The sequence below is a fragment of the Silurus aristotelis genome, assembly GCF_946808225.1.
Source record: "Silurus aristotelis genome assembly, chromosome: 3".
Lineage (NCBI taxonomy): Eukaryota > Metazoa > Chordata > Actinopteri > Siluriformes > Siluridae > Silurus > Silurus aristotelis.
Genome location: NC_139576.1, coordinates 20041509 through 20066007, shown reverse-complemented (window position 1 = coordinate 20066007; position 24499 = coordinate 20041509). Strand labels below are relative to the sequence as shown.

Genomic DNA, 24499 nt, shown 5'->3' with positions numbered 1-24499 from the left:
TTGTGGTATAAACAACCATATTGTTGGCCTTTAAGGACTTGCTATGATTTATGATTTATTTAGAAGAGAGACAGTTGTGATGCATGTTACCCTTTAACAGTCGTATTTAAGTGGGTGTTTTCAAAACACAGGTAATACCTAGGGTATTTCACCCTAATCACCCTAATTCCAGGGTGAATTCAGTGTTCTAATTCATTCCAAAGCTGTTCAGTAGGGTTAATATCAGAGATCAATAGCAGGCCAGTCAAGATCTTCCTCTCTAAACCATGTAAACCATATATTCATGTAGCTCGCTTTGTGCACAGGGGCATTGCAATGCTGGAAACGTTAATGTAAATCAGGGGTCTCCAATCTTTTCCAGAAAGGGCCAGTGTGGGTGCAGGTTTTCATTACAACCAATCAATGGTCACACCTGATAGTCATTGAAAATGTAGATCATTAGGTTTGAACAGGTAGAATTTGGTGTGGACTTGCTTGGTTGGAATAAAAACCTGCACCCAAACTGGCCCTTTCTGGAAAAGATTGGAGACCCCTGATGTAAATGCAACATTTTATTTTTCTACATCCAATGACATACATTTGTGTACCTCCAGTATTGTGGAAACAATTGAGAGAAGAACCACATATGGCAGAAAAGGTCACGTGTCCAAATCTTTTTGTCCACATTGTTAGTTAGTTAGTATCTGTCTGTCTGTCTGTCTATCTATCTATCTATCTATCTATCTGTCTGTCTGTCTGTCTGTCTGTCTGTCTGTCTGTCTGTCTGTCTGTCTGTCTGTCTGTCTGTCTGTCTGTCTGTCTGTCTAATCTAATCTAATCTAATCTAATCTAATCTAATCTATCGATGCCATAAACTAGAGAGAGAGAATATGCACACACCTTTGCTCTAAAGCTAGTTTACAACCAGCTATTTTCTGAAAACCCCACAGGGCTGTGCAGTACTATTAGAGTTTTTTCTTAAGGCTACATTATTAGAAAATGAAGCCCTTATATTCAGAATAATATCTGGTTTTCTGGGACACTCATAGGGTTTTTGGAAATCTTCATTCTGCTTTATGTTTGTAAGATAAGTTTTTCTTTCAAAATACAATGCAAGTAGAAAATCATCATACTTCTTTAAAGTGTTAATTATTTTACTTACAGTCTGAAATCAAAACATTTTTCAGCTTTCTTTTCAAATATATTTTTACAACATCAGACTAATGAAAAAAAGTAACAGTTCCTAAAATGAATACAGAATTGTAAAACTAGAATACCAGGGTTGGAAAAGTAAGCAATCCCCTGATTTAATGCTTAGTAGAGCCACCTTTTTGCTGCCATTAATCTTTTCGGATGTGTCTGTATTCATTTTACACGACTAGATTGGAGAACATTTGCCCATTCTTCCTTGCAAAATTGCTTAAGTTTAGTCAAATATAGTGGTGAGTGGTATTATAATCCACAGATTATCTCTCAGATTAAAGTCATACCTCAGACTTGCCTATTGCTTTATTCCTTTGGCTGTATGCTCATTGTTGTGTTCGAAGGTGAATCGAAGGTGAATGACCTGCCCATCTTCAGCTGTCTAGAAGAGAGATGCAGGATTTCCTCAAGAATTTGGATATACTTGGCAGCATTCATTTTCTCTTCAATCCTGATCAATCCCCACTAAAGAGAAACATCCCAAGAACATAAAGCTGCTACCACCATGCTTCAGAAAACATATGATGTGTTTTGGTGGTGTGCTGTATTTGCTTTTCCCCCCCAATTTCTTTTTTTTGGTATTTGATTTTTAATTTTCCAACTTAAAAAGTATAATTTCAGACCAAAAACTAGCACTTTTTGCCAGACGGCATCAGTCTTCCAGGTGTGTTTCTGCATAGAGTAAATAGAGCTTCTTTCTTGTCACTCTGCCATACAGGCCAGCTTGGTGTAAAGTTTGTGAGAATTGTTACACAGACTGACCAGTCCCAGCCAAAGCCTTGCAGGCAGTTAAAATTTGCCTTTGACCTCTCTCCGATCAATGTCCTCCTGGTTTGATTAAACTTTGTTTTTTAAAGTTCATCCAGACAGCCTGATCTAGGCAATCTGTTGGTGGTACCATATGCTTTCCACTTCTTAATGGTGCTCTGAACGGTACTAAGAGGGATGGAAAGAGTCTTTAAATCTTTGTGTACCTTTCTACAACTTCTGAAGGCCTTTTAAAGCATGTTACCCAAAATATGTAATCTTCAAGAAAAAGCTGGTATTATTATAAGTAATTAAAATCACTATGTCAAGTGGTGCAATTAGCCTAGTGTTTGATATGGAAGTTGATGGGTGGCACCTGAGCAAGTTTATAACAGTACACTAGAGGGTTGTTCACCCTCACTTTTCCATTTTTTTTTTTTTTAATAATTCTCCAGAATGTTTTAAAATAAATTATGTGTACACACTGCTTAGAATAATTAGACTTATTTGATTTGATTTTCCAGGGTGTGACAAAAGGTAAAATATTTTTCAGGGTGTGACTTTCTATAGGCACTGTAAATATTTTGTAAATAATTTCATTTTATTTGTTATACTTTATATGTTTTTAGGAATGTAATAAAAGTACAAACTTACAATATATTAAACTCTAAAGCATTTATTTAAAAGATAACAGTATATACATATTAAAAAAACCTACTTATACATCTTCAATTGATTGTTTCACTTTTTCTACAAGGCCTTAAAAAATAGAACAAAAAAACTAAAACAACATAATAAAGACTTCAATTGTGCGTATCAAACAGTGAAAGGGTTTTGAAACCTTTGTTATATTTACTGGATTCCAATTAAAGCTAGCAAAAGACTGTCCATCTTACTTTTGACCTAGAGCAATATATAATAATACGGCTGTTTAAAAAGATTAATACAAACCCCCTTCAACTACATAGAATTAAAAAATTCAATCTAACATACAATAATGCCTTCAAACTCCAAATCCTAGAGGAGTCTGCTATTTCCAAAACATGAAAACAAACTATGTGCTAGTGTTTACAAAAAATGGCTGCTGGTTTTGGCAACATTAAATACATTTGTTCATTTGTGTCAGAAATTACACATCAGAAATGAGGTGAGTATGTGATTACGTTATTTACAAATGCACTTTCCACAATGCTGATCTGGTAAGTCATAAAATTCAGGGGATAATTATGTAGATAATAGAATTATTGATAAACAGAGTTGAATACTGCCAGATTATGTGCACTCAAATGTCATTCATGTCTTATCCTACTCCATTTTTTCTTATCAGGCAATAATATAATGAAATAATTAGGGCTGTCAAATTATCAAAATATTTAAATGTATAATTTGTATGATTGTCATGAGTAAACTCATGATTAAACTTTGGTAAACACATTTTTATTTGTTTTAAAATTACTTTTAGTTTTTTATACTCTAATTTGCATGGCCAGGACAGATATGGATGCTTTATGCAAATGTATGTTTATTATAAGTGAAACTATCCTCAACATAGAGCATAAAGACAAAATATTGTTGTTAATGTTTTTAAGTAATTATGGTGTTTTAAATTACGTAAATCATCAGAACACCAAATGGAACTTTTGGAACGTTTACAATGACGTGATAACAGAGAAACTGTACCTCTTCTAATTTTCAAACGGATTACATAATTAGAGAATATTTGTTTAAAAAATAAAACTTTGAAGCTTTTTATACATATATTTATGTCTGTAAGGCAAGTATTCACTGACATTTAGGTTGTTTATTAATTGGTGTGTCTGTGGAGAGAGATGACAGAGATGGCAGAGAGCGCCCCCTGTCTGTTTTCTTTATTTTAGTTTTGCGTAATCATGAGTATACAAATAAAAGTAGACTCTTACAGATTCTAATGTTGTTTTGCTCTTATCTGTACGATAAAAAAAAGAAGAGTTATTTAAGGTCGGTTCTGCGTTATGAGGGAAAAATATGCCAGAGAGTTATTTGCCGGATGTGTGCATCATAGCGGATTTTGCTGCTTGATTTAAAACTTGCTGCATCAGTAAAACAAATGTGTAGTAATTAAAAAAATAATAATTGGTGAAGCTTATTTTATATATATATCCCAGTAAAGAAAAGACGGCGTGAATAAATGTGTTGTGTTGACTGGTTTAATTTTGCCTCTTTTGTTTATCTATTTATTTTTTAATATTCTTAATAAATATGGTCACAGAAATGAGCGCTGCATTAATCATACGTTAATAAAATTAGTTCCGTTAAAATTCATTTGTGTTAACGTGTTTTCAATGCGTTAATTTTGACAGCCCTAGAAATAATACAAATCTGTCTACATGACATCCTCTCAGCAAGTGTTTTTACATTATTATGATGTGAACTGCTTGCAAGGGTATGATGAATATCCAGACTGAAATCTAGCAAGTTACACACTTTAAGTATTATAAAAAGAAGTTTGATAGCTAGATAGTTTAAAAATCAAGATTTATACAGATGTCCTAAATAACTCCAGCTTTTGACAGGACAAAAAGCTTGGTTTTTGGGATGCTCTAATGGACAGCTAAATATCACTAGAACCTGAGAACAAAAAGTAATCAAGTACAAAAACCCTACAAATGAAAGTGTAATAATTGCTTATTGTATTGTTTGTTAATGATGTTGATTGTGGCAGCAACATATAAGATGACTGGCTGATATTAACAACTGAGAAAGAATACTGGATCAGTTTTCACTAGGATAAGAAAATGCTTGACAAAGTGTTCTTTAACGTTTACTTGGAGTAGAGCAGTTTGACCGAGCAGATAATAATGTCTCAGACCACTTCTTTTATACCAGTCCTTATTCCTCTGCTTTGCCGTTTCTTCTGCGGGCCTCACTGTTAGGCTCTGGGTCAGGGCTCTCAGAATTTGTTATGACCGTCTTGGTGCTGCCTGCGGCTGAATCACTAGTGTGCAGGGCTTGTAGGAGATGCTCACTCGGTCTCTTCCAGTAGGGCCGGGTGCTAACCCACAGTACGAGTGCCCCGAACATGGTTATCAGCAACCCAAGCACATTAACAAATGTGGCCTCTGGAGGAGAATCTCTGTATTTTGGATCTTTCCTGTGCGAGATTCAAAATATAACAATCAGGAATTATATACAATAAGTGTGCACATTTTCTCCATTAATAAGTACTACAAGTATAGTAAAAAAAAAATTCATGAGAGATGTCTGTGATGTTTCTTTGGACTGCTACTATTACATGTGACTACTGTGGTTTTGCATAAACAAGCAAGATACAAGCACTTGGATATCAGTAATTACACATTTGAGGTGACCTCAATGTATGAGGTAGCAAGTATATCATTCACCTCCTAAGAATATATTCTCCATACACAATGCAGAGATTTGTTCAGTAAAGTATGATAATGTAAGCATACTTACAGGCCAAATATAAGCTTTTCAGTGATGCCCATGAGTGCAGTAGCAATTACAGTGGTAAAGATGAACAGACCACTAAATATATGTATAGGCATAAATGCAGCTCGCACATATCCTGGGGTTACAGGCAGGAGGAAGATGCAAACTCCTAGCACAAGCTGTTGAGTTACAGAGGATCATTAATAAAAACTCCTATTCATTGTGTTCACATGTACATATTTAAATATCGTGCATATTCTGAGAAAAACAAGAACGTTACCTGCAGTGTGAAGAGTATGACTGCAGCTAAACCCACCCAGCTGTGCAAGCTGTACATATTTGGAATATTTTGCACGTTGTGGAAGTCAAACACTGCTACCAGAGAAATAACACCCAGGATGAAGGCCAGCACATTCAAGCCAGCATGAATAAACTTCATCATCAGCTTACTGCACTTCCACGTCCATGGAAGTCTGTACACAACAATTGCTAAAGCGGGAAAGCAGCCACTTAATTTCAAGCAAGAAAAATGACTTAACTTTCCTGTTCAAACTAATTGTATTCCTTTATAAATTCCTTATGCAGTACTTTTGTTTATACAGCTGAGCAAATCTATTTAATTGACCTATCTATTTGTCTGATAAAAGTTCATCAGGGTTTGGCATAGTGATGCATTGTGAAATGTTGCTGACTCAGTCCCAGGCTTGAACATGTGTTACTATCTTTGAAAGTTTCACGTGATCTCCCAGAGTCCATGGGGGTTTCCTCTGCAATTTCTGGTTCCTTCCAAAAACTGGTTATGTTAAAACATTTAAACTACTTGTGAAGGAGTATTTCCATGGTGTCTTGCAGGAGCATGAAACATGATCAAGTGTGTATTCTCGTCTTGTACCCAGTTTTCAAGGGATTCACATGACCATGGTTCACTGAATTTGCTTTGAATAGGTTTTAGAATCTATTATGCAATAAACTGGATTGCTTTCACTTCGAAAATAAAACTGCATTAGTTAAGCAAATTACAGAGTTATGTTTTATTAATAAATGAAATTAACCATTAACTTTAACGTTTGGTATAATGCAACACTTGGCCCTTAATAGGAAAAACATTGGGCTCTTTTTGAACTACTGGGTGTTTGTGCAAAAGCAGAGCAAACATGGGCTGTGGCTTTGTGTATGTCATTGCAGACGTTTAAAGCCTACACTTAAAGTTTAGGAGTTTCTCTTCTGATAGCATTTCACGTTAAAATGTGCTTAATATCAACTCAAAGTCTGAAAAGAAAAAACTTTGAGACATTGAGCATAAGCATTTAATGCTACTTTACAGCGCCACGATAAAAGTCACGTGATCTGGCCTGGGTAAACTGTTGCAGCTTGTGCTTTTCAACAAAACTTCAATGAACATTTATACCATATTTTCTGTTAATTCATTATATAAAAACACACGGAAGTGCACAGCGCAGATAAATGCAACAATGTAACCATTGCATACAACAGTGTATCCGAGTAATGCACGGACTTCTTACCGATTCCTTGCAGGAAAATAAAACCAGTCACAGCCAGAAGAGGATGCCAGTTGAATTCTTTGGCTCCTCCATCCCAGGCTAAACCTTCTCTGAAATGTAAAACCCATCTCAGGACGAACACAACCGCGATAAACCCGAGTGCGAAGGCGAAGAACAGCAGCACTAAGAACGGCTTGTGGTTCTCCATGTCTGTGGTGTCGGGTTTGTAGACGGAAACACTATCAGATGAAGCAGATTGGAGGAATGGGAAGGGCTCTTACGAGTTGCTCTAGTGGTTTTTTTTTCTCCTCCTCACTGTTTTGTAACTTGCCACATCCACCGCTATTGCGTAACAGACAATAACACATGACGCATAACCTGTATTTACGTGATGTGGATTAGTTTCTAAAACAATTTTATTAATGAGGATCTTTGCAAGAACTTACACACACACAAAACTGCATTTAACATGCACCATGACGTCACTCCGGGGCGTCTTAAAGTGAATTCAGCATTCAAAGGCTCCTTTTAATTACACATCGCATCTAAAAGAGTGCAAACAAATCCACCTAACGTCGTAAAAAAAATATTTCGACTTGGTCCTCTGAGTATCTACAAACTGCATGTTCCAGTTTGCAATCAGTTTGTCCTTCGTTTTATCTTATACACATGGCAACAGTAGCTGTTGTTCCTCTCTTGTTCAATGTGTATTATAGTGTCCCTGTCGAAATAGACTTCATGACTGTAGGTCTGTAAGGAAGAAAGGAACTTCTTGAAATATGCAATAAATATTGGTCTGGAATACTGAAGAGATGGGAGTATGAGTGCTGTGATACCCACCACATCCCATGGCTCCTGAAGGACAATTTTTTTCAGCAAAACTCCGCTTTTATTGTGGTGGAGACGAACACTGGCTTGTCCCTCGTTTTCTGTGTGGTTGACATCCACAACGGCTAATAGGTCCAGCTCGTCTTCATATTTGACCATCTTGAATGTCTACGAACACCAAAACAAAAAACAAATAACTAAAGTGTACTTTATAAGCCTTTTCAGGTGAATCAGCATATTTTCACACAAGCTCACTTCTGTATAGATTATTTCATTAAATCAAGACAATAGAAAATTGCTGATGAGCCTGAGGACCAAAATCATTTGGGTGTCTCGCTCAGGTCAACCTAATTAACCCTGCACCTAATCAATCAGAAGAACAATTTTCTGGTAATCCAAGTAAGAGGAGAGTAGCTAAGAGTTGGGTAAATGTACCCATCACGGTGCAAGGAATGTGTTGCTCCATACTAATGTACCTCCTGCTCAGGATCATCTTCCAGTTGCTGAATTCTTTTCTTCACTGTTCGGCCAGAGGAGGTCACTGTCACCTGGGAAGTGGTCTGTACGCAGAAATGAAAAACATTGAATACATTGTATACACGAATACATTATTATTAGTAATATTTTTCAATTTGCCAAACCAATTTGCTATGGACCAATAGACTGTGCAGTTTTAGTAAATGGTGCAATTTATGCAACTGGTAGAAGTGTTTGGTTTAATGTTATTGTGAATTCCTATTTGATCTCAGATGATTCCACTATTACAATTCCTCAAGTATGGATTGGTAAATTGTACCATTTGGTAGAAGAGCACTTCATGAACTCACGGCAGAACAAATCCAGCACTGCATAATTTAGGAACCTTTTATACTATAATGACTTGTATTATTACTGTATAAAGACTCATTCCAATTGACAAATAGCAAAACAAAAAACCTTTCCTTCAGTGCTTTGCTGTTCTTCTATCAATCAACTGTATCTGCATCTGTATAACTGTTTTCAATTTACCTTGCCCATTTCATGTTTCCAAGATATAACCACAATGAGAAACTTGTGATTACTATAAGTAGCACCTAACAATAAAAAAGAAAAACAAATCAAACACAAATTTTAAAAAAGACTTACGCGGTTTTCTCGAGATGCTAAAATAGAGAAATCACAGACCACTTCATACTTTGAAGTGAATTCTTTTTCTGCTTTGATTTTCAGAACACTATAAAGAAAACATCACAATACACCATGTTAACTACTAAATCCAGTTATCTTCTTTTTTCTTTTATTAAATTTTTTAGGTATGTCTTCATAAATGTATCGACAGTCTCACTTTATAGTGCTGGGCCCTGCATGGATGATCCTGCCCGAGTCATCCGGATGGAAGAAGATCCAGTCTTCCTCCAGTGAGTCGCAATTCATATTCTGCACACCATTATTTGCCTTTTTTTTTTTAGGGAAATGCAAAACAAGAAAGCATAGAAACTAGGTGAAACACAAAGTGAGTACACTCCTCACATTTCAGCAACCATTTTTATATATCTTCTAAAGGGACAATACTTTAGAAACTTTTATATATATTTTAGAGTAGTCAATGCAATGTGCAGCTTGTATATCAGTACAGATTTTCTGTCCTCTGAAAGACAACATACAGCCATTATTGTCTAAATAACTGGCAACAAAAGTAAGTACACCCTAACTGATAACAGCTGTACATCGTGTAATTATTCAAAGTCACACATGTCCTATTCATCATGTTCATGTTTTTGTCTGCCTGACAGGACCATACAAATGTGTGTATCTTGTATTAGAGCAGTTAAAATTTGTTTTCGTGGTTTGTCTACAAATCTAATTATGAAATGCTCAGAGGGTTTTTTGCCATGAGGGGCCATGTTGAACATCCAGTGGATGAAAATTGTTCTCAAAAAAACTAATTTTGCTTTACTCTAAATTTTAGCTGCACATTGACTATTATAAAAAGAAATATCCAAGTTTTATTTCTATAGTATTTTACATATATATTCTATTATATTCTATATGTGCATGTTTTGAAGGTTGTAATAACTAATTATTTAATATACATTATTAATTAACAATAGATTATTTTATTCTGGAATTACCAGAGCACCATTACTGATGGCACAGATATGGTGTTTCCCCCTGTCTCTTTTATGGTTAGGGGTGTAGATGTAGTGCCATGGGTGTCCTCCGATCTGAATCCCATTATCCAAGTACGACATCTCGAACAGTGCTGGAGGACACTCTGAAATGACATGTCTAATTTAAATAAATGAGACACTGCTTATAGACGATCACTAACACCAGTTTGCCTTAAAAAGACTAGCAAATATCTTTGGTACATAAAAGTAAATGTTTAAAGAAAATATTGTTTAAAATAATCTACAAGAATTGTTGGTTCTCAAACATTCTGTATGTTTTAGGTGGTAATAGTTTAATCACCAACCATTGATTTGAATGTTGACTGGAATGCCATATGGAGCATCTCCCACTATTCCCCGAGCACCGTATAAATCACACTCATGTCCCAATACCAGCTTCTTCATCCTGAACTGGAACAAAACTTTACAATAATGATGCCAGTCCAGTATGATGAGATGTTTTAATATATATGAAACTATAAACAGCAAGATAACCCAAGCAAAACTACATTTTAATTCTTTATAACAGGATCTTAATCTGAAGCACATTACCTTTTTCACAATGTGTTCAAAGCTGTAAAGCTTTACACATTTTGAGCTGTGAGACACAGCAAACACTCCTTGAGACAGAAGAACATCAACCACGGTTTTACCGAAGACCTACAAATAAAGTGATCTACTGCATCAAAATAATTCAAGAGATACATTTACACACTGTTAAAAAAAAAGAATGCTTATAAAACAAAATATAGTTTTACTTTTTTGTTGATCTCCACCAGTCCTACAATAGCAAGAGGAAAGACTTTGAATATGGCTAAATGCATGAGGATGTTGTTCTCAACACCAGCCTGAGAGAAATAAAGCAAGAGAGAGAAAGAGAGAACACCATCATGTGCAAAATGCAAATGGAATTAATGAAAAGAAAGACTCTGAGCTGCATCACCTGTCGTGCTAGTGGTGTCTGTTTATGTTGAATGGATTTGACATAAAATGTTTCCTGAGAGACATCCCACCCCAGTGATCTGTCAGGGTACACAGGATAGCACACATTAGTGCTACTGAAACTATTGTTTTAAAACACACACACACACACACACACACACACACACACACACACACACACACACACACACACACACACACACACACACACACACACAGGGAGAGTAAAATTAAACCATATACGAAAGTCACAAACTGCCCAAACACCAAAAATATATTGATTGGTTCATTATTAAATAACTTAGTTGCTGTTATACAGTCAGGTGCAAATGTTTACACAAATAAAATAAATATGGACCAAATGAACCAAAATACTGTATATTATTAGTCAAAAAAATAATAGCAGCTCAAACGCCACATGCACATTTCATTTACTGATCTCTTACACATTAAGATTCAACATGAAGATTCATTCAAACTTGCCAACCCACACAAAACTGCTGACACACTTTAGCACAACCTCTGAGCAGATTTTGGAATTTTCTGGAGACTTCTGATTTTGTGTCTGCAGTTCTTTTTTAAACTATCATTGTTGTTTTTTTTAAAGACTCTCTCTGTTCCAGGGTTCAGACCCATTTCATTCCTACCTTATTGTAATCATTATATTATATTGTATATTATAGTATGCGTATATTCTTTTTATATATATATATATATATATATATATATATATATATATATATATATATATATATATATATATATATATATATATACACACATTTGCATTTCTTTTTCTTTTTTTTTGTTTTGCTGCTGTAACAAAGAAATTTGGGACGAATAAAGGTATATATTATCTTATAAAAGAGATCTACTATTTAAAAATAACACATTGAAAACTTTTGCACTCAAGTGTGGCCGGTATTCTAGGATTACCTGAACTTGAAATGGGATGAGAGGTAGACTCTGTGCAGCGTTTGCCCCGTGTCAGCGGAGAGATGATACAACCAGTTATTAGCTGTTAGCGCTAGAAGGCTGGGTTTTTGCTCCAAAGACCATGGGAGAGTTTTATCCTGTAAAATAAACACATCATCATACTGACCTGTTCTTTCAGATGATAATGATGGTGCTATTTCTTTGCTTTAATACATGATGTAATAAGTAAGACTTACAAGTGGACACTGGCATAATAAGCAATCCTCAATCTTCTCAGCTTTTGATCTCTTTGGCATCTTATACAGGAGCTGTGGTTGAGGTGTTAGGCTGCAATTCATTATGGACCTCATTTAGTTTCTAAAAGTGACTTTATTGTGATAATCAATGAAATGAGTTAGTGTACTCCACCTGGTGTAAGAGCATCTGTAATTCTCAAAATATATCCTTCCGCTTTCATATGTGATGAGGGATTTGGAGGATTTGGTCCACACCTTTGTGAATTCTGCACCATCCTTGGGAAGAGATGCGGATTAATAACCGGAATAGTTGGCAGTGAAACGTTTTAAGGTTGAGTTAAAGAAATACCTGGAGAATAATATTTTTAAGGATCTTGAGATTTCCTCCTAGTAATGTACCAGAGTCATGTGAGGAGACTCCCGCTGACCTGAAGCCTAACAGAACGCAGGCGTTGTCAGTTCGCCGTTTTCTCGCTAGAGGGCGCGCGACAGGACACCGCTCGAAACACATGGAGGAGGATGTAGACATCATTGACTCTATCTAACCAGGGAGAACAGCGCGTACAGGTAGGATGTCCAAACTTTATCGAATTTAAACCACCACCACTCTTCTTTTTTTTTTTTTTTTGTAAATATGCAGCCTACATAATCCACTTTCGGAATAAAATAAGTTATTACTAGCCTTGTTGTCATTCCTAAGATAACGTTAGCAGGCTAGTTATCATTCTAACCTATTTTTATACAAATGTATGTATCCAGTAAGCGCAGGCTGAATGGCATTGATTTGGTTATTTTTATCCGGATTTGAACAAGTCGTGTTATAATTCGAGAACTAGCTATTATTTTGGCTATGAGTGCTAAGTGCTAACAGGTACAGGCAAACGCTACAGTTGTATAATTTACTTGTCTTTTAGCAAACTAGCCAGCTAACGCTATTTGCGTATTCGAGTCAGTTTCTATGCATGTCGGATTATTCAGAGATCTACGGCATCGCGAAAAACTAAAGCAGCTGCACTGGTCATGCACCTGGCACGAGTCTTACTTCATTCCGGGGGAAATAAAAGTCACGGCTTTCCACGACTTTTAGTGCTCGATGTGAAGCGCCAAAAGACCCGGATGAAAAATGGCGCCCACGTAAAGGGTCATTCTAGTTCATTTTAGACCTCACAGTGCTTGTTTACCTTGTAGTTCATTATCATTTGGGGGCTTTTTCAATTGAAGGTCGTGTCTAAATGCAAAACGTCCATCCTCTGATCTCGTGAAATCCTAATACAAAATATTGAGTTTAAAGAATGCACAGAATACTACGCAAGTCCCAAGAGGCCATGCATTATACTTTTTTTTTTTTCTTTTCCATTTTTGTTTTCTCGTGATCACGACATATGATTCTTGTTTTCTCATGATCTCGACATAACAAAAGTTGTTTTCTCGTGATCACTACTTCATTTTTCTGTGTTTTCTCCATGAGAGCATGTTCTAGAGGCAGCATCATAGATAACAATCAAATGAAGAGAAAACAGAAAGGAGAAAATGATGTCGAGATCACGAGAAAACAAGAAAGAAAATAAATAATGCATGGCTTCTTAGAACGTTTGTAGAATACCCATAATTCACTGATGTTGGCAGGAAGTCATGTAAAGTGGTAGTCCTCAACCTTTTTTTTTTTTTTGCACCACAGGCCATTTCCATGCAAGCGAATTTTTCCAAAGACTAAACACAATAACGTGCATATTGTAGTACTAGTATACATATTATATTATTTAATTACTAATTTAATTATGAAATATATAATGAAAATGTAAGTATACTAACAATAGTGCAGAAACTAGGAGCTTCATTTCAATCAAGTATGGAAAACCGGCACAGGCAGACGGCAAAATCAATAAAATAGAAAAGTTTTTTTTCTCTCTGCGTGGTCCAGCACCGGTCTTAGGCCTAGTGTTTGGGGACCTTGGTGTATAGGGCATGAGTCTTTCAGTAGGAGCTGTGTCTGCTGACATGATTAACCCCTAATGAGCTGATGACTATAAACAAATATAAAGTGCTTTTTTTGTATGATTTTACAAAACTAATGTGATGGAAAGCATTCATTAAAAAATAGCTTATAAAATATGTTGCTCTCTTTTCGTTGAGCTGTTATTACATCAGTTGTGTAAATAAATGATGAATAAATAAGGAAAACATTCATTCATTCCTTCATGATTTAAATTATTCTGGCCATGATTGTTGTGGATCTGGAGCATATCTCAGGATCATTGGGTGCAAGGTGGGAACACATTCTTAATGGGATGCCAGTCCCATCACAGGGCTCTGTGCATTTAAGAGCAGCCAGTGCATCTACTGGAGGATACCAAGTGGACACAAGGAGCTCATGCACATAAATGGGTAGTATCCTAAACTCTGGTATAGACCAGGAGGCTAAATAAAGATGTGAGATAGCAACACCGCTGCCATGCTGCCCCCAATAATACATTCTCATTAAATGTACAAATTTCTCACATTATAGTGATGTTATTTAATTTGGTTCATGATTTATGCAGATAATATTCCAGGTTTTATATAATATAAAAAAATGTTTAAAAAAGTAATATCATTATTTTGTTACAATTATTTGTAATGAATTACATTTGAAATACAAATGATACATACTTTTGCTGTTTGGCTATTCAATGAATGGATATTTACTTTACAGTTCACCTTATCAAATGAGAGAATGAAAATGAGGAGATTGCTGAAAATGACAGTGTCGGCTGTGGTTCGTGGTGTCAGACATGTTCCCTGCAGATGTCTAAGTGGACGACCTCCTGCACCACTTGGAGGCAGAATCCTAACCAACCCTAAGGATATGTTCCAGCATAACATGTGGTATTTCTATGCAGTCACCTTGTCAGTTTAAATGAGTCAAGAGCCATAATACTACAGAAGATCTGTAAGAAATTGGAAGCTTGTTGAAATGTCGATTCAGCCCATTTAATTCAATAACTTTATTCATGACTAAAGTAAAGTAAAGCATTGATTTACCTAACAGGGTATGTTCTTCTGCTGTCCCATAGGGATCATGTTCAGTGGTCAGCAGAGGAATTGGAAAAAGCAAGACAAAAAGCAGAGGAGAACTCCAGAGAACAAATACCTGTAGAAGTGCAAGGTAAGATAAATATTTTATTTTCAGAACCATTAAAATGCAGAGCTAAGCATACGCTATATGACCAAAAGTTTGCGGACGTCACACCCATATGGAGTGTCACACTCCTGTGTACTTGTTGATCATCCCATTCCAGATTCCAGTAACCTCCATTCTTCTGAGAAGGTTTTTTATTTGGTGTTGAAGTGTGTCTGTGGGAATTTGTGCTCATTCAGCCACAAGAACATCAGTGAAATAGGCAGCGATTTCGGGTCACGAGGTCTGTAGCCAGTAAGCTAGTTTATACCGATTGTGTCTACTGGGGTTGAGGTCAGGGTTCTGTGCAGGACACTCTTCCTCTTTAAAGTTGGCAAACCATGTTTTCATGGAGCACACTTTGTGCGCAGGTGTATTGTCATGCTGGAGTTTCTTAGTTCCAGTGCAAAGACATTTTTATTGCATGCAGGCAAAAAACATCCACTACTATTGTATGCTCTGTGGCAACAGCTTAGAGAGAACCATGGGTGTGATGGTCAGGTGTCCACATACTTTTGGCCATATAACATAGGTAAATGCTTTTTTGGGTGAACCTTTTGTGCAGTTTAAGCCATTTGTATGCTTTCCAGTCAGGTATGACAGAGATGCTAACAAATATTGGGACAAATTTTACGAAATGCATCAAAACAAGTTCTTCAAAAATCGGCAGTGGCTTTTTTCTGAGTTTCCCGAGCTCTTGCCCCAGGGCTGTGAAACAAGTCATACCTCAGAAGGTCATGGGGCTTCAGTTCCAGTGTATACCGAACTAAGTGAAACTCATCACAGCAGGATGGAAAGCCAGCAGGGAGATTCTCATATTCCCAACCACGATGTACTAAGAGAGAATCAGCAGCACACTGATTGTGTTTCTGCAGTGCAGCCTCATGAAGTTGCTGCTTTCCCTGGGCAACATGCTTCTTTCAGAATACTGGAGGTTATTGACTTTTCATACAGGCCTATCCTTATAGTCAGCTATGATCGACTACTGTGTGACATATTGTGTTATTGCTTCAGGTGGGATGTGGTGCAGGCAACAGTGTATTCCCTATCATCAACGCCATCAGGTTAGAAAAGCAGCTCATCCATTCATCTTTGTCTTAATTTTTGTAAGGATAAAGGATGGTGTGTCATGCATGCATGTTGGGGCAAAAAAAAAAAAAAGCAGTTTGTCAGATATTCATGTCAAAATTGAGCAATATATAACATTTTTAAACCTAGTGAAAGAATGCAAATTGAAAAGCAAATTAATGTTAATTAATTTTAAACACAAAATGCTTGATTCTAGCTTAACCCCGTGGAGAAAATACATTCATCTTTTCTAACACAATTTAAGCCAACAATCGCATTTTTTAAAACTTCTGTATTATAGAGGGCAGCTTGACACGGAGGAGATACCAACTACTCCCCTTTTTCTTGTACATTTATTAAACAAAAAAGAAAAGAAAATGAAGTTGATCCATATAATTAGGAGTTTGGGTTCCGATTTAAAATTGGGTTTAGTTTCAGTTTAGTGAGTGTTGTCTTAATTAAGCTCAACATACAGATTACAATACTTTTGAATTTCTCCTGGCAATACCTAAATACATAACAACAACCACATAATACCAGTGAGTCTCGACATGTCACTTTGCACCATTTTATATGGTATATTATATTTGATTATTTAGTGTATTTTCAGTTATCCCAGTTTGCTTTAAGAGTACTGATTTAGTTCATTTAATGTAACACAAATTACCACATTCATCCACTGTCATGATCAATTCTGATACAATATGCTTCATTCATATATATATATATATATATATATATATATATATATATATATATATATATATATATATATATATATATATATTTTTTTTTTTTTTTTCTTTCTTTTGTCCAGGGGCAGTGATTCATTCCTATACTGCTTTGACTTTTCTTCCAGAGCAATCCAACTTGTCAAGGTGATTAACTTTTTTTTTTTTTTCTTCATTTTTCTCTAAAATAACAACCTTAAATGGCATAATGTGGTGATCAGATATAAGCAGCAGTCCATATCAGTGAAATGAAAGTCATGAGTAAACTATTAAACACTAAGGGAGAAAATGGTGGGTCTCCCCAGCCTTCATTTTGTCTTATTTCCAAGCACTTTGCCGACAACAGATCAGTCAAAATGGCTGCCAGGTCGGTGTGTGTGTGTGTGTGTGTGTGTGTGTGTGTGTGTGTGTGTGTGTGTGTGTGTGTGTGTGTGTGCACATGCCTATTGGCCCGGTGGATATTTGATGCTGTCAGAATGCAGAGGCTTTTATCAAATGGAGGCTGAAGGCTGCTTGCACAGTGAATGCATAAGATTGTACACACAGCCTACGAGGAGACACTTATAGACTCTGCTGTAACATATTTAAACGATAAATAAATACTTAATTTGTTATAGAGTACAAGTTTGTGTTTTAAGCCAAATACAAAACTCTGAAATTTGTCAATTTTCAAAAAAAGATGTCAATCAAAGACCTTGCTGTTTGCAAAGTTCTGCCAGATGCCAGTGTTTACTGATTATTTCATTTCATGTTACCCAGTGCTCACATTATAAAATGGAAATAAAATATTGTATTCGTCAAGTGGCTAATGCACATGAATAACAGTGTGGGTTGTCTGAGAAAACACATCAGATGTGTCTATGCAGAATTCAAATGACAAAATGTTTTTAATTAATTTTCTAAACTTGCCAAGGCTTTCTGCAAAGACCATATTAGATTAAAGTGAGGCAGTGGTAAGATGGAAATAAAGATACACATTGTTAGCATTGTTGCATTTTATAATTGATTTATTCTAATTAATTTAATTCCGTTTTGCGTGTGCAGCGCTTTTAACAATGGACATTGTCCCAAAGCAGCTTTACAGATTTAAATAGATGACAATTATATTTTGGATGCAAATTAAATTGAGACAATCAATATTTTGGTGGCTTTTTTGGTGTAATTTGCAAAGAATCCTCAAATGCAGTTTTCTCTCATTTTACTTTGGGGTAAACAGGCTTTAAAATTCTAAGCCTTATGTAAAACAGGAAAAATATTCCATGTTAGAGAAGCCTGTAGTTTAATATTTCATATAGCAAAAAATATTCCATGAAAATTCTGACCATCTGAATAATTTTTCCCAAGACAACAAATGTTTTTATATATTTATTGATGCCATACATTGTTAAAATTTTTTTGCAAATAATATAAACCTACAGCATATAGGAAGGATCTAAACATGCTCAGGTAATCATCTGTATTACGCCTTAAACTACGTATTTGATCTGTTGTTTTATTAAGTCATTTATTTTATATTGACTGCTATTTACTCAGTCTTGTTAGTCATTTCTATGTTCTTATCCTCTCGTTTCTTTCATGCTCTGTTTATTGATTTTGTTTTCTTTAATGTAGTGTTTATTTTATCCACATTTTCATTTTGTTTTTGTGCCTCATTTTATTCTGTTTGCCTCATTCTGCCTTTGGGAAGCACTTTGTGCTTTATGCTTAAAATGCAATATTCATAAACTTCATCTTGTTCTTATTAAATTCATTCATTCATTCTTTCATCTTCAGTAACAGCTTTAGTGTAATCTGGCTTTCAGTATTCAAAATCTCTAGAAACAATCTTATTTATATGTCACTGTACAGGAGCATCCAGACTACGATCCTGCAGTGTGCCATGCATTTGTTCATGACATTTGTGATGAGGCATCCATGTTTCCCTTTCCTCGTGAGAGTCTTGACATCATTGTTATGGTCTTTGTGCTCTCCTCCATTCACCCCGAGAGGTATGGTGTCTATTTGTGTCTCTATTTATTTATTTAGATATTTTTTTTCCCAAGCACCAGCTAATGTGGTTAGTTAGCATGGGACAAGGGTTCAGAAGGTATTTTGTTGTTATCCAGGGAATAAAAGACTACATTTTTTCACTTCAAAAGCATGTATAATATTTGGTGTGGGTAAATTGCACCCATTTTAACTTTATAGTCTGTCACTCTGAGTTGTGGTTCTAATATTATCCTCATTAAATATAAACGTTCCCCAGTCTTGTCCAGGCTCAGTGTAAAGGTTTTGGACAGCTGACTCTACTGCTTCAGAGATGTGCTGGAAAATCCTGACCAGAGTAAATGTCAGTTTACATATTCTACCATAGCCCTTAAGTATTTATGATTTATTTCAAAGAGAATTAAGTGTAACCAGGCAGGCATTTAACAGGAAGCTCAGGCAGTCTGCTCTGTGTAACTGATGTGATTGCTCTCTTCACAAAGCAGGCTGCTGTTGATTGCTGTACATCAGGTCTGCACTGTGTCCCGGTCATGAAAGGAACAACCTTTTAGCCAGCTGTCTTTTAATGCAGATAGTTTAATACTTTAGATAGTTTAATAAAACATGAACTGGTTATGCCCATGTTTTTTTTTGTTTTGTTTTTTTACACATAAAAATTGATTTTCTATATGCAACTATAGGACACATTTACTAGAACAAATTTTGCATTACTTTTATTACTAATATATATATTCTCTCTCTCTCTCTCTCTCTCTCTCTCTCATTCTCTCTCTCTCTCTCTCTCTCTCTCTCTAGAGATAATAATTAAAAGTAATGCAAAATTTATATTTTATATATATATATATATATATATATATATATATATATATATATATATATATATATATACACAGTGGGTACGGAAAGTATTCAGACCCCCTTAAATTTTTCACTCTTTTTTATTTTGCAGCCATTTGCTAAAATCATTTAAGTTCATTTCTTTTCCTCATTAATGTACACATAGCACCCCATACTGACAGAAAAACACAGAATTGTTGACACTGTTGCAGATTTATTAAAAGTAAGTATTCAGACCCTTTGCTCAGTATTTAGTAGAAGCCCCCTTTTGATCTAATACAGCCAGGAGTCTTTTTGGGAAAGATGCAACAAGTCTTTCACACCTGGATTTGGGGATCCTCTGCCATTCCTCCTTGCAGATCCTCTCCAGTTCTGTCAGGTTGGACGGTAAACGTTGGTGGACAGCTATTTTTAGGTCTCTCCAGAGATGCTCAATTGGGTTTAAGTCAGGGCTCTGGCTGGGCCATTTAAGAACAGTCACAGAGTTGTTGTGAAGCCACTCCTTCGTTATTTTAGCTGTGTGGGTCATTGTCTTGTTGGAAGGTAAACCTTCAGCCCAGTCTGAGGTCCAAAGCACTCTGGAGAAGGTTTTCGTCCAGGATATCCCTGTCCTTGGCCGCATTCATCTTTCCCTTGATTGCAACCAGTCGTCCTGTCCCTGAAGCTGAAAAACACCCACACAGCATGATGCTGCCACCACCATGCTTTACTGTTGAGACTGTATTGGACAAGTGATGAGCAGTGCCTGGTTTTCTCCACACATACCGCTTAGAATTAAGGCCAAAAAGTTCTATCTTGGTCTCATCAGACCAGAGAATCTTATTTCTCACCATCTTGAAAAACTCCATGCGGGTTTTCATGTGTCCTGCACTGAGGAGAGGCTTCCGTCGGGCCACTCTGCTATAAAGCCCCACTGGTGAAGGGCTGCAGTGATGGTTGACTTTCTACAACTTTCTCCCATCTCCCGACTGCATCTCTGGAGCTCAGCCACAGTGATCTTTGGGTTCTTCTTTACCTCTCTCACCAAGGCTCTTCTCCCCCGATAGCTCAGTTTGGCCGGACGGCCAGCTCTAGGAAGGGTTCTGGTCGTCCCAAACGTCTTCCATTTAAGGATTACGGAGGCCACTGTGCTCTTAGGAACCTTTAGTGCTGCAGAAATTTTTTTGGAACCTTGGCCAGATCTGTGCCTTGCCACAATTGTCTCTGAGCTCTTCAGGCAGTTCCTTTGACCTTAATGATTCTCATTTGCTCTGACATGCATTGTGATCTGTAAGGTCTTATATAAACAGGTGTGTGGCTTTCCTAATCAAGTCCAATCAGTATAATCAAAAATTTCTGGACTCAAATGAAGGTGTAGAACCATCTCAAGGATGATCAGAAGAAATGGAGAGCACCTGAGTTAAATATATGAGTGTCACAGCAAAGGGTCTGAATACTTAGGACCATGTGATATTTCAGTTTTTCTTTTTTAATAAATCTGCAAAAAGGTCAACAATTCTGTGTTTTTCTGTCAGTATGGGGAGCTGTGTGTACATTCATGAGGAAAAGAAATGAACTTAAATGATTTTAGCAAATGGCTGCAATATAACAAAAAGTGAAAAATTTAAGGGGGTCTGAATACTTTCCGTACCCACTGTATATATATATATATATATATATATATATATATATATATATATATATATATATATATATATATATATATATATATATATATATATATATAAAAAATTATTATTATTTTTTTTATACATTATTTAGATGTATAGCGTTCTACAATGGACATTGTCCCAAAGCAGATTTACAGAAATAAATAAACACTACAATAGAAACTATTTGCTTTAGTGTTTTTGAGGTTTGGTTTACATTTAAGTAACCAGTCAGACAAAAGAAGGTTAGGACAATATGATATTAATAATAAAAATAATATCCTCAATAATATTGGGTTTAATTTTTTCATCTATATTATCTACCTTATGTAGATGTGCTGGAGATTGAAGTTGCCTTTAGTGATGCATTTATTTGTTTATTTTCATTTATATTCATTGTTTATGCCCAAAGACATTGACTTTCAATAAAATGAAGTATAAAAAGAATGCAGCTTATTCATCTCCTGAACATTTTGTATCATATCTTATTAAATCATATTTATTAAAATGTGTAATCACCCTGTGTAAAGTAACTTTTACAGGCTTTGAGTCCTAACTTGTGTCACTGTCATTTTCACAACTTTTGATTTTGCATGTCTGCATGAGTTCTACTTTTCAGTTGAAATATTATGCACAAACTTTGAAACCATAGGAGCATTCTGCTTTGGACAGGAGGTCTGTAATTTAAAAAAGGTTGTCGCTTCGAATAAATGAACTAATTTTTGATTTTATAATTGAATTTAAATTAGGCAGAACAACATAAAATTTGTATTTATCTGCCTCATGAGTGGTTATGTGTGTTGCTGTTTTTGTCCCAACAGGATGCAAAGAGTACTTAATCATCTGGCAGGCTACCTGAAGCATGGGGGAATCATGCTGTTCAGAGATTATGGCAGATATGATCTGGCTCAGCTGCGATTCAAAAAAGGTATTTTATGCAAGTCAAGGTGAAGAGTCCGAGACACAAATTTAGGGTTTTAAATGTACAATTAGTTGTTAAAATAAAGCCTATGTTATGCTTTTTGAGTATATTAAATATTTTTTTTAAATGTCACAGGTTTTTGTCTGATTGAACAATACATCAAATGTTAGAGTTTATATTGCAGATCCTGTTGTTGGACTTAACATCATGCCTCTGCCTTTCTGTTATGACACTGGACACCCTACACACACACACACACACACACACACACACACACACACACACACACACAAATACAGTCAGACAATATTATTTGTCATTTGTTTTGTACTGATATTTTAGACACTTTCGGATACCTAAAAACGTAAGCATTCTAACGTCAGTGAAATCATGGGTTAAATGTTCTACATTTGTACATACATTCTTATATTGAAAGAAATAAAACAGCACAGACATGTTATAGGAATGTAATCAACAACCAGTCTGTTACCTCCCTGGACATGATTTTTGATTTCCTGTGTCAAAATGACAATTTCCTGTAACGACACATCCTAAGGTTTTTATCCCGCTTATACCCCACCAATGATTAAATACTATGTATTAAGGAACAACTCATCATATTGTTTTACAGTTTAGTTACATTTATCACTTACTTTATAAGAGCTGTAAACAGTTGTTTGCTCACTTTTTTTTTTTTTTTTTTGGTGTAAGTTAATACACTTGTCATAAACATGTGTAAACATTTGTAAGCTGACAACTCAAGATCATCTGTCCTTTTAATCCGTTTATTTTATATATGAACAATAATGTTTTAGAAACAGTATATTAATATAAACCTATTATTTAAATTATTTATAGCACTACTGTCTGAGCTAATCTTAAAGATGATTAATCCACAAGCACTGTGTATTATTCCAAAATTATGGCTTAGGCTGTTGATAATTCTCTTTATGCAGGCCAGTGTTTGTCTGAAAATTTCTACACTCGACAAGATGGAACCTGTGTATATTTTTTCAAGAAAGGTAACCTTTTTATACAATGTTTGAAAAGATTTGACATTAATTGATTGTTTATAGAAGAAGGATGATGTATTTGCTGTTTTGTAGATGAGGTTCATCAGTTGTTTACTAAAGTTGGTTTGGAGGAGGTTCAGAACCTGGAAGATAAAAGACTTCAGGTGAACCGAGGAAAAAAGGTGGTGATGCACAGAGTATGGATGCAGAGCAAGTTTCGAAAACCATTCAAAGTGTGAAGGCATGTAAGAATACATGGACTGAAAGTGGTTTGTGAACTAATTCTTGTTTGTGGGAGTACAAGAAGATAGTAAGTAAAGAAACTGACCATGAGGTGGAAAAAAATGGAAAGTGTCAATTCAAGGGATCATATTTTTTTAATATACTGTATTTTGTCAAATACATGATTATTTTAATGTGTTGTTTTCTTTATATGAATAAAGACAATGTTTACAGTTCCAACCAATAATATTAACTTTCAAGCACCCTGAACATGCCATCTGTATTAATGTGACTGTCTTTTATCAGTTTAATCACTAAAGCCCCTTTAGCTTCCTGCTAGGATGCACAGCAACAGACTATTTCGTGGCTTGTACACTTGTAAAGCATTTATATTAAACCATGACAATGTTGACAAAAGGTGTATAAATAACTTCCTGCAAGAAAGCTGGACTAAAACAGGTATTGAATAGTAAAGTTTTTGCCTTCAAACCACAGAATTAATCACAAATATGTATATATATATAATGTAATGTAATGTAATGTGTGTGTGTGTGTGTGTATATGTATATATGTATATTTCTCAGAGAACGTACTCTCTTACTCTTTGGTCTGATATGTCACATTTTTATTGATGTATTTTTTGCTAACAAAATGAGAAGAAAGGTTTTTTAACTCTAGACTTGGGGACCTACTGCAGAGTTTGAACATTTTCCCCAACTGTCGACTCAGTGGATTCCAGCTAATCAGCTAATTATCAAGCTCTTCATGAGTCAGATGGCGGAGAGGAAAACTTCAGAACTCAGCAGGGCAATGTGTTTAGGATTGGCGTTAAGAGTCATGTGAATACAGCACCAAAACATGTTTTTCTTTTTCTTTTTAGGTGACTTACTATAGTAGCTTTTGAACATTAGGGGGGTGAATTTGGGGAAGGCTTGAACCACTTTGTTGTTATGAAAACTCAA

At 35.6% G+C, this 24499-nt stretch overlaps 3 protein-coding genes across 5 annotated transcripts; 1 reads left to right on the top strand and 2 right to left on the bottom strand.

The window, feature by feature from the left end:
- Window positions 1–2589: 2589 nt before the first annotated feature.
- On the bottom strand, window positions 2590–7259 carry cybrd1 (cytochrome b reductase 1). Its single transcript, XM_083538136.1, has 4 exons — window positions 6882–7259; window positions 5639–5847; window positions 5383–5537; window positions 2590–5059 (listed from the first exon to the last, which is right to left on the bottom strand). The coding sequence occupies exons 1-4, from the start codon at window positions 7066–7068 to the stop codon at window positions 4798–4800; spliced, it is 813 nt and encodes a 270-aa protein (XP_083394262.1). The 5' UTR covers window positions 7069–7259; the 3' UTR covers window positions 2590–4797.
- Window positions 7255–13174, bottom strand: dcaf17 (ddb1 and cul4 associated factor 17). Of its 2 annotated transcripts, XM_083538133.1 has the most exons (15): window positions 13134–13174; window positions 12302–12493; window positions 12125–12228; window positions 11953–12043; window positions 11717–11853; window positions 10782–10860; window positions 10597–10686; window positions 10391–10498; window positions 10144–10249; window positions 9800–9942; window positions 9013–9122; window positions 8814–8901; window positions 8165–8248; window positions 7701–7856; window positions 7255–7610 (listed from the first exon to the last, which is right to left on the bottom strand). In XM_083538133.1, exons 1-15 carry the CDS (start codon window positions 13149–13151, stop codon window positions 7500–7502), a joined length of 1617 nt encoding a protein of 538 aa, XP_083394259.1. In that variant the 5' UTR covers window positions 13152–13174; the 3' UTR covers window positions 7255–7499. The 2 variants fall into 2 exon arrangements, with proteins under 2 accessions (XP_083394259.1, XP_083394258.1); XM_083538132.1 differs by having other exon boundaries at window positions 10144–10498.
- mettl8 (methyltransferase 8, methylcytidine) lies at window positions 12405–24036 on the top strand. 2 transcript variants are annotated; one of them, XM_083538135.1, is made up of 10 exons: window positions 12405–12519; window positions 14645–14817; window positions 15006–15097; window positions 15700–16043; window positions 16124–16173; window positions 17037–17055; window positions 18757–18896; window positions 22202–22308; window positions 23259–23324; window positions 23409–24036. In XM_083538135.1, exons 2-10 carry the CDS (start codon window positions 14666–14668, stop codon window positions 23552–23554), a joined length of 1116 nt encoding a protein of 371 aa, XP_083394261.1. In that variant the 5' UTR covers window positions 12405–12519; window positions 14645–14665; the 3' UTR covers window positions 23555–24036. The 2 variants fall into 2 exon arrangements, with proteins under 2 accessions (XP_083394261.1, XP_083394260.1); XM_083538134.1 differs by having other exon boundaries at window positions 16995–17055.
- The last annotated feature ends 463 nt before the right edge of the window (window positions 24037–24499 follow it).

What these genes read in the sequence shown, in the direction of transcription:
- dcaf17 (XM_083538132.1), bottom strand. An exon ending in CCATCAGTAATGGTGCTCTG is followed by an intron (nt 9,123 to 9,799) that starts GTAATTCCAGAA and finishes AAAAAAAAAAAG; the next exon opens with GCAAATAATGGTGTGCAGAA. An exon ending in TAGCATCTCGAGAAAACCGC is followed by an intron (nt 8,249 to 8,813) that starts GTAAGTCTTTTT and finishes TTCTGCGTACAG; the next exon opens with ACCACTTCCCAGGTGACAGT.
- mettl8 (XM_083538134.1), top strand. Translation starts at nt 14,666, where the DNA reads ATGAAAATGAGGAGATTGCTGAAAATGACAGTGTCGGCTGTGGTTCGT. An exon ending in CTTCTTTCAGAATACTGGAG is followed by an intron (nt 16,044 to 16,123) that starts GTTATTGACTTT and finishes TTATTGCTTCAG; the next exon opens with GTGGGATGTGGTGCAGGCAA. An exon ending in TCCTCCATTCACCCCGAGAG is followed by an intron (nt 18,897 to 22,201) that starts GTATGGTGTCTA and finishes TTGTCCCAACAG; the next exon opens with GATGCAAAGAGTACTTAATC.
- cybrd1 (XM_083538136.1), bottom strand. Translation starts at nt 7,068, where the DNA reads ATGGAGAACCACAAGCCGTTCTTAGTGCTGCTGTTCTTCGCCTTCGCA. An exon ending in TCATACTCTTCACACTGCAG is followed by an intron (nt 5,538 to 5,638) that starts GTAACGTTCTTG and finishes GTAACTCAACAG; the next exon opens with CTTGTGCTAGGAGTTTGCAT. An exon ending in GAAAAGCTTATATTTGGCCT is followed by an intron (nt 5,060 to 5,382) that starts GTAAGTATGCTT and finishes AATCTCGCACAG; the next exon opens with GAAAGATCCAAAATACAGAG.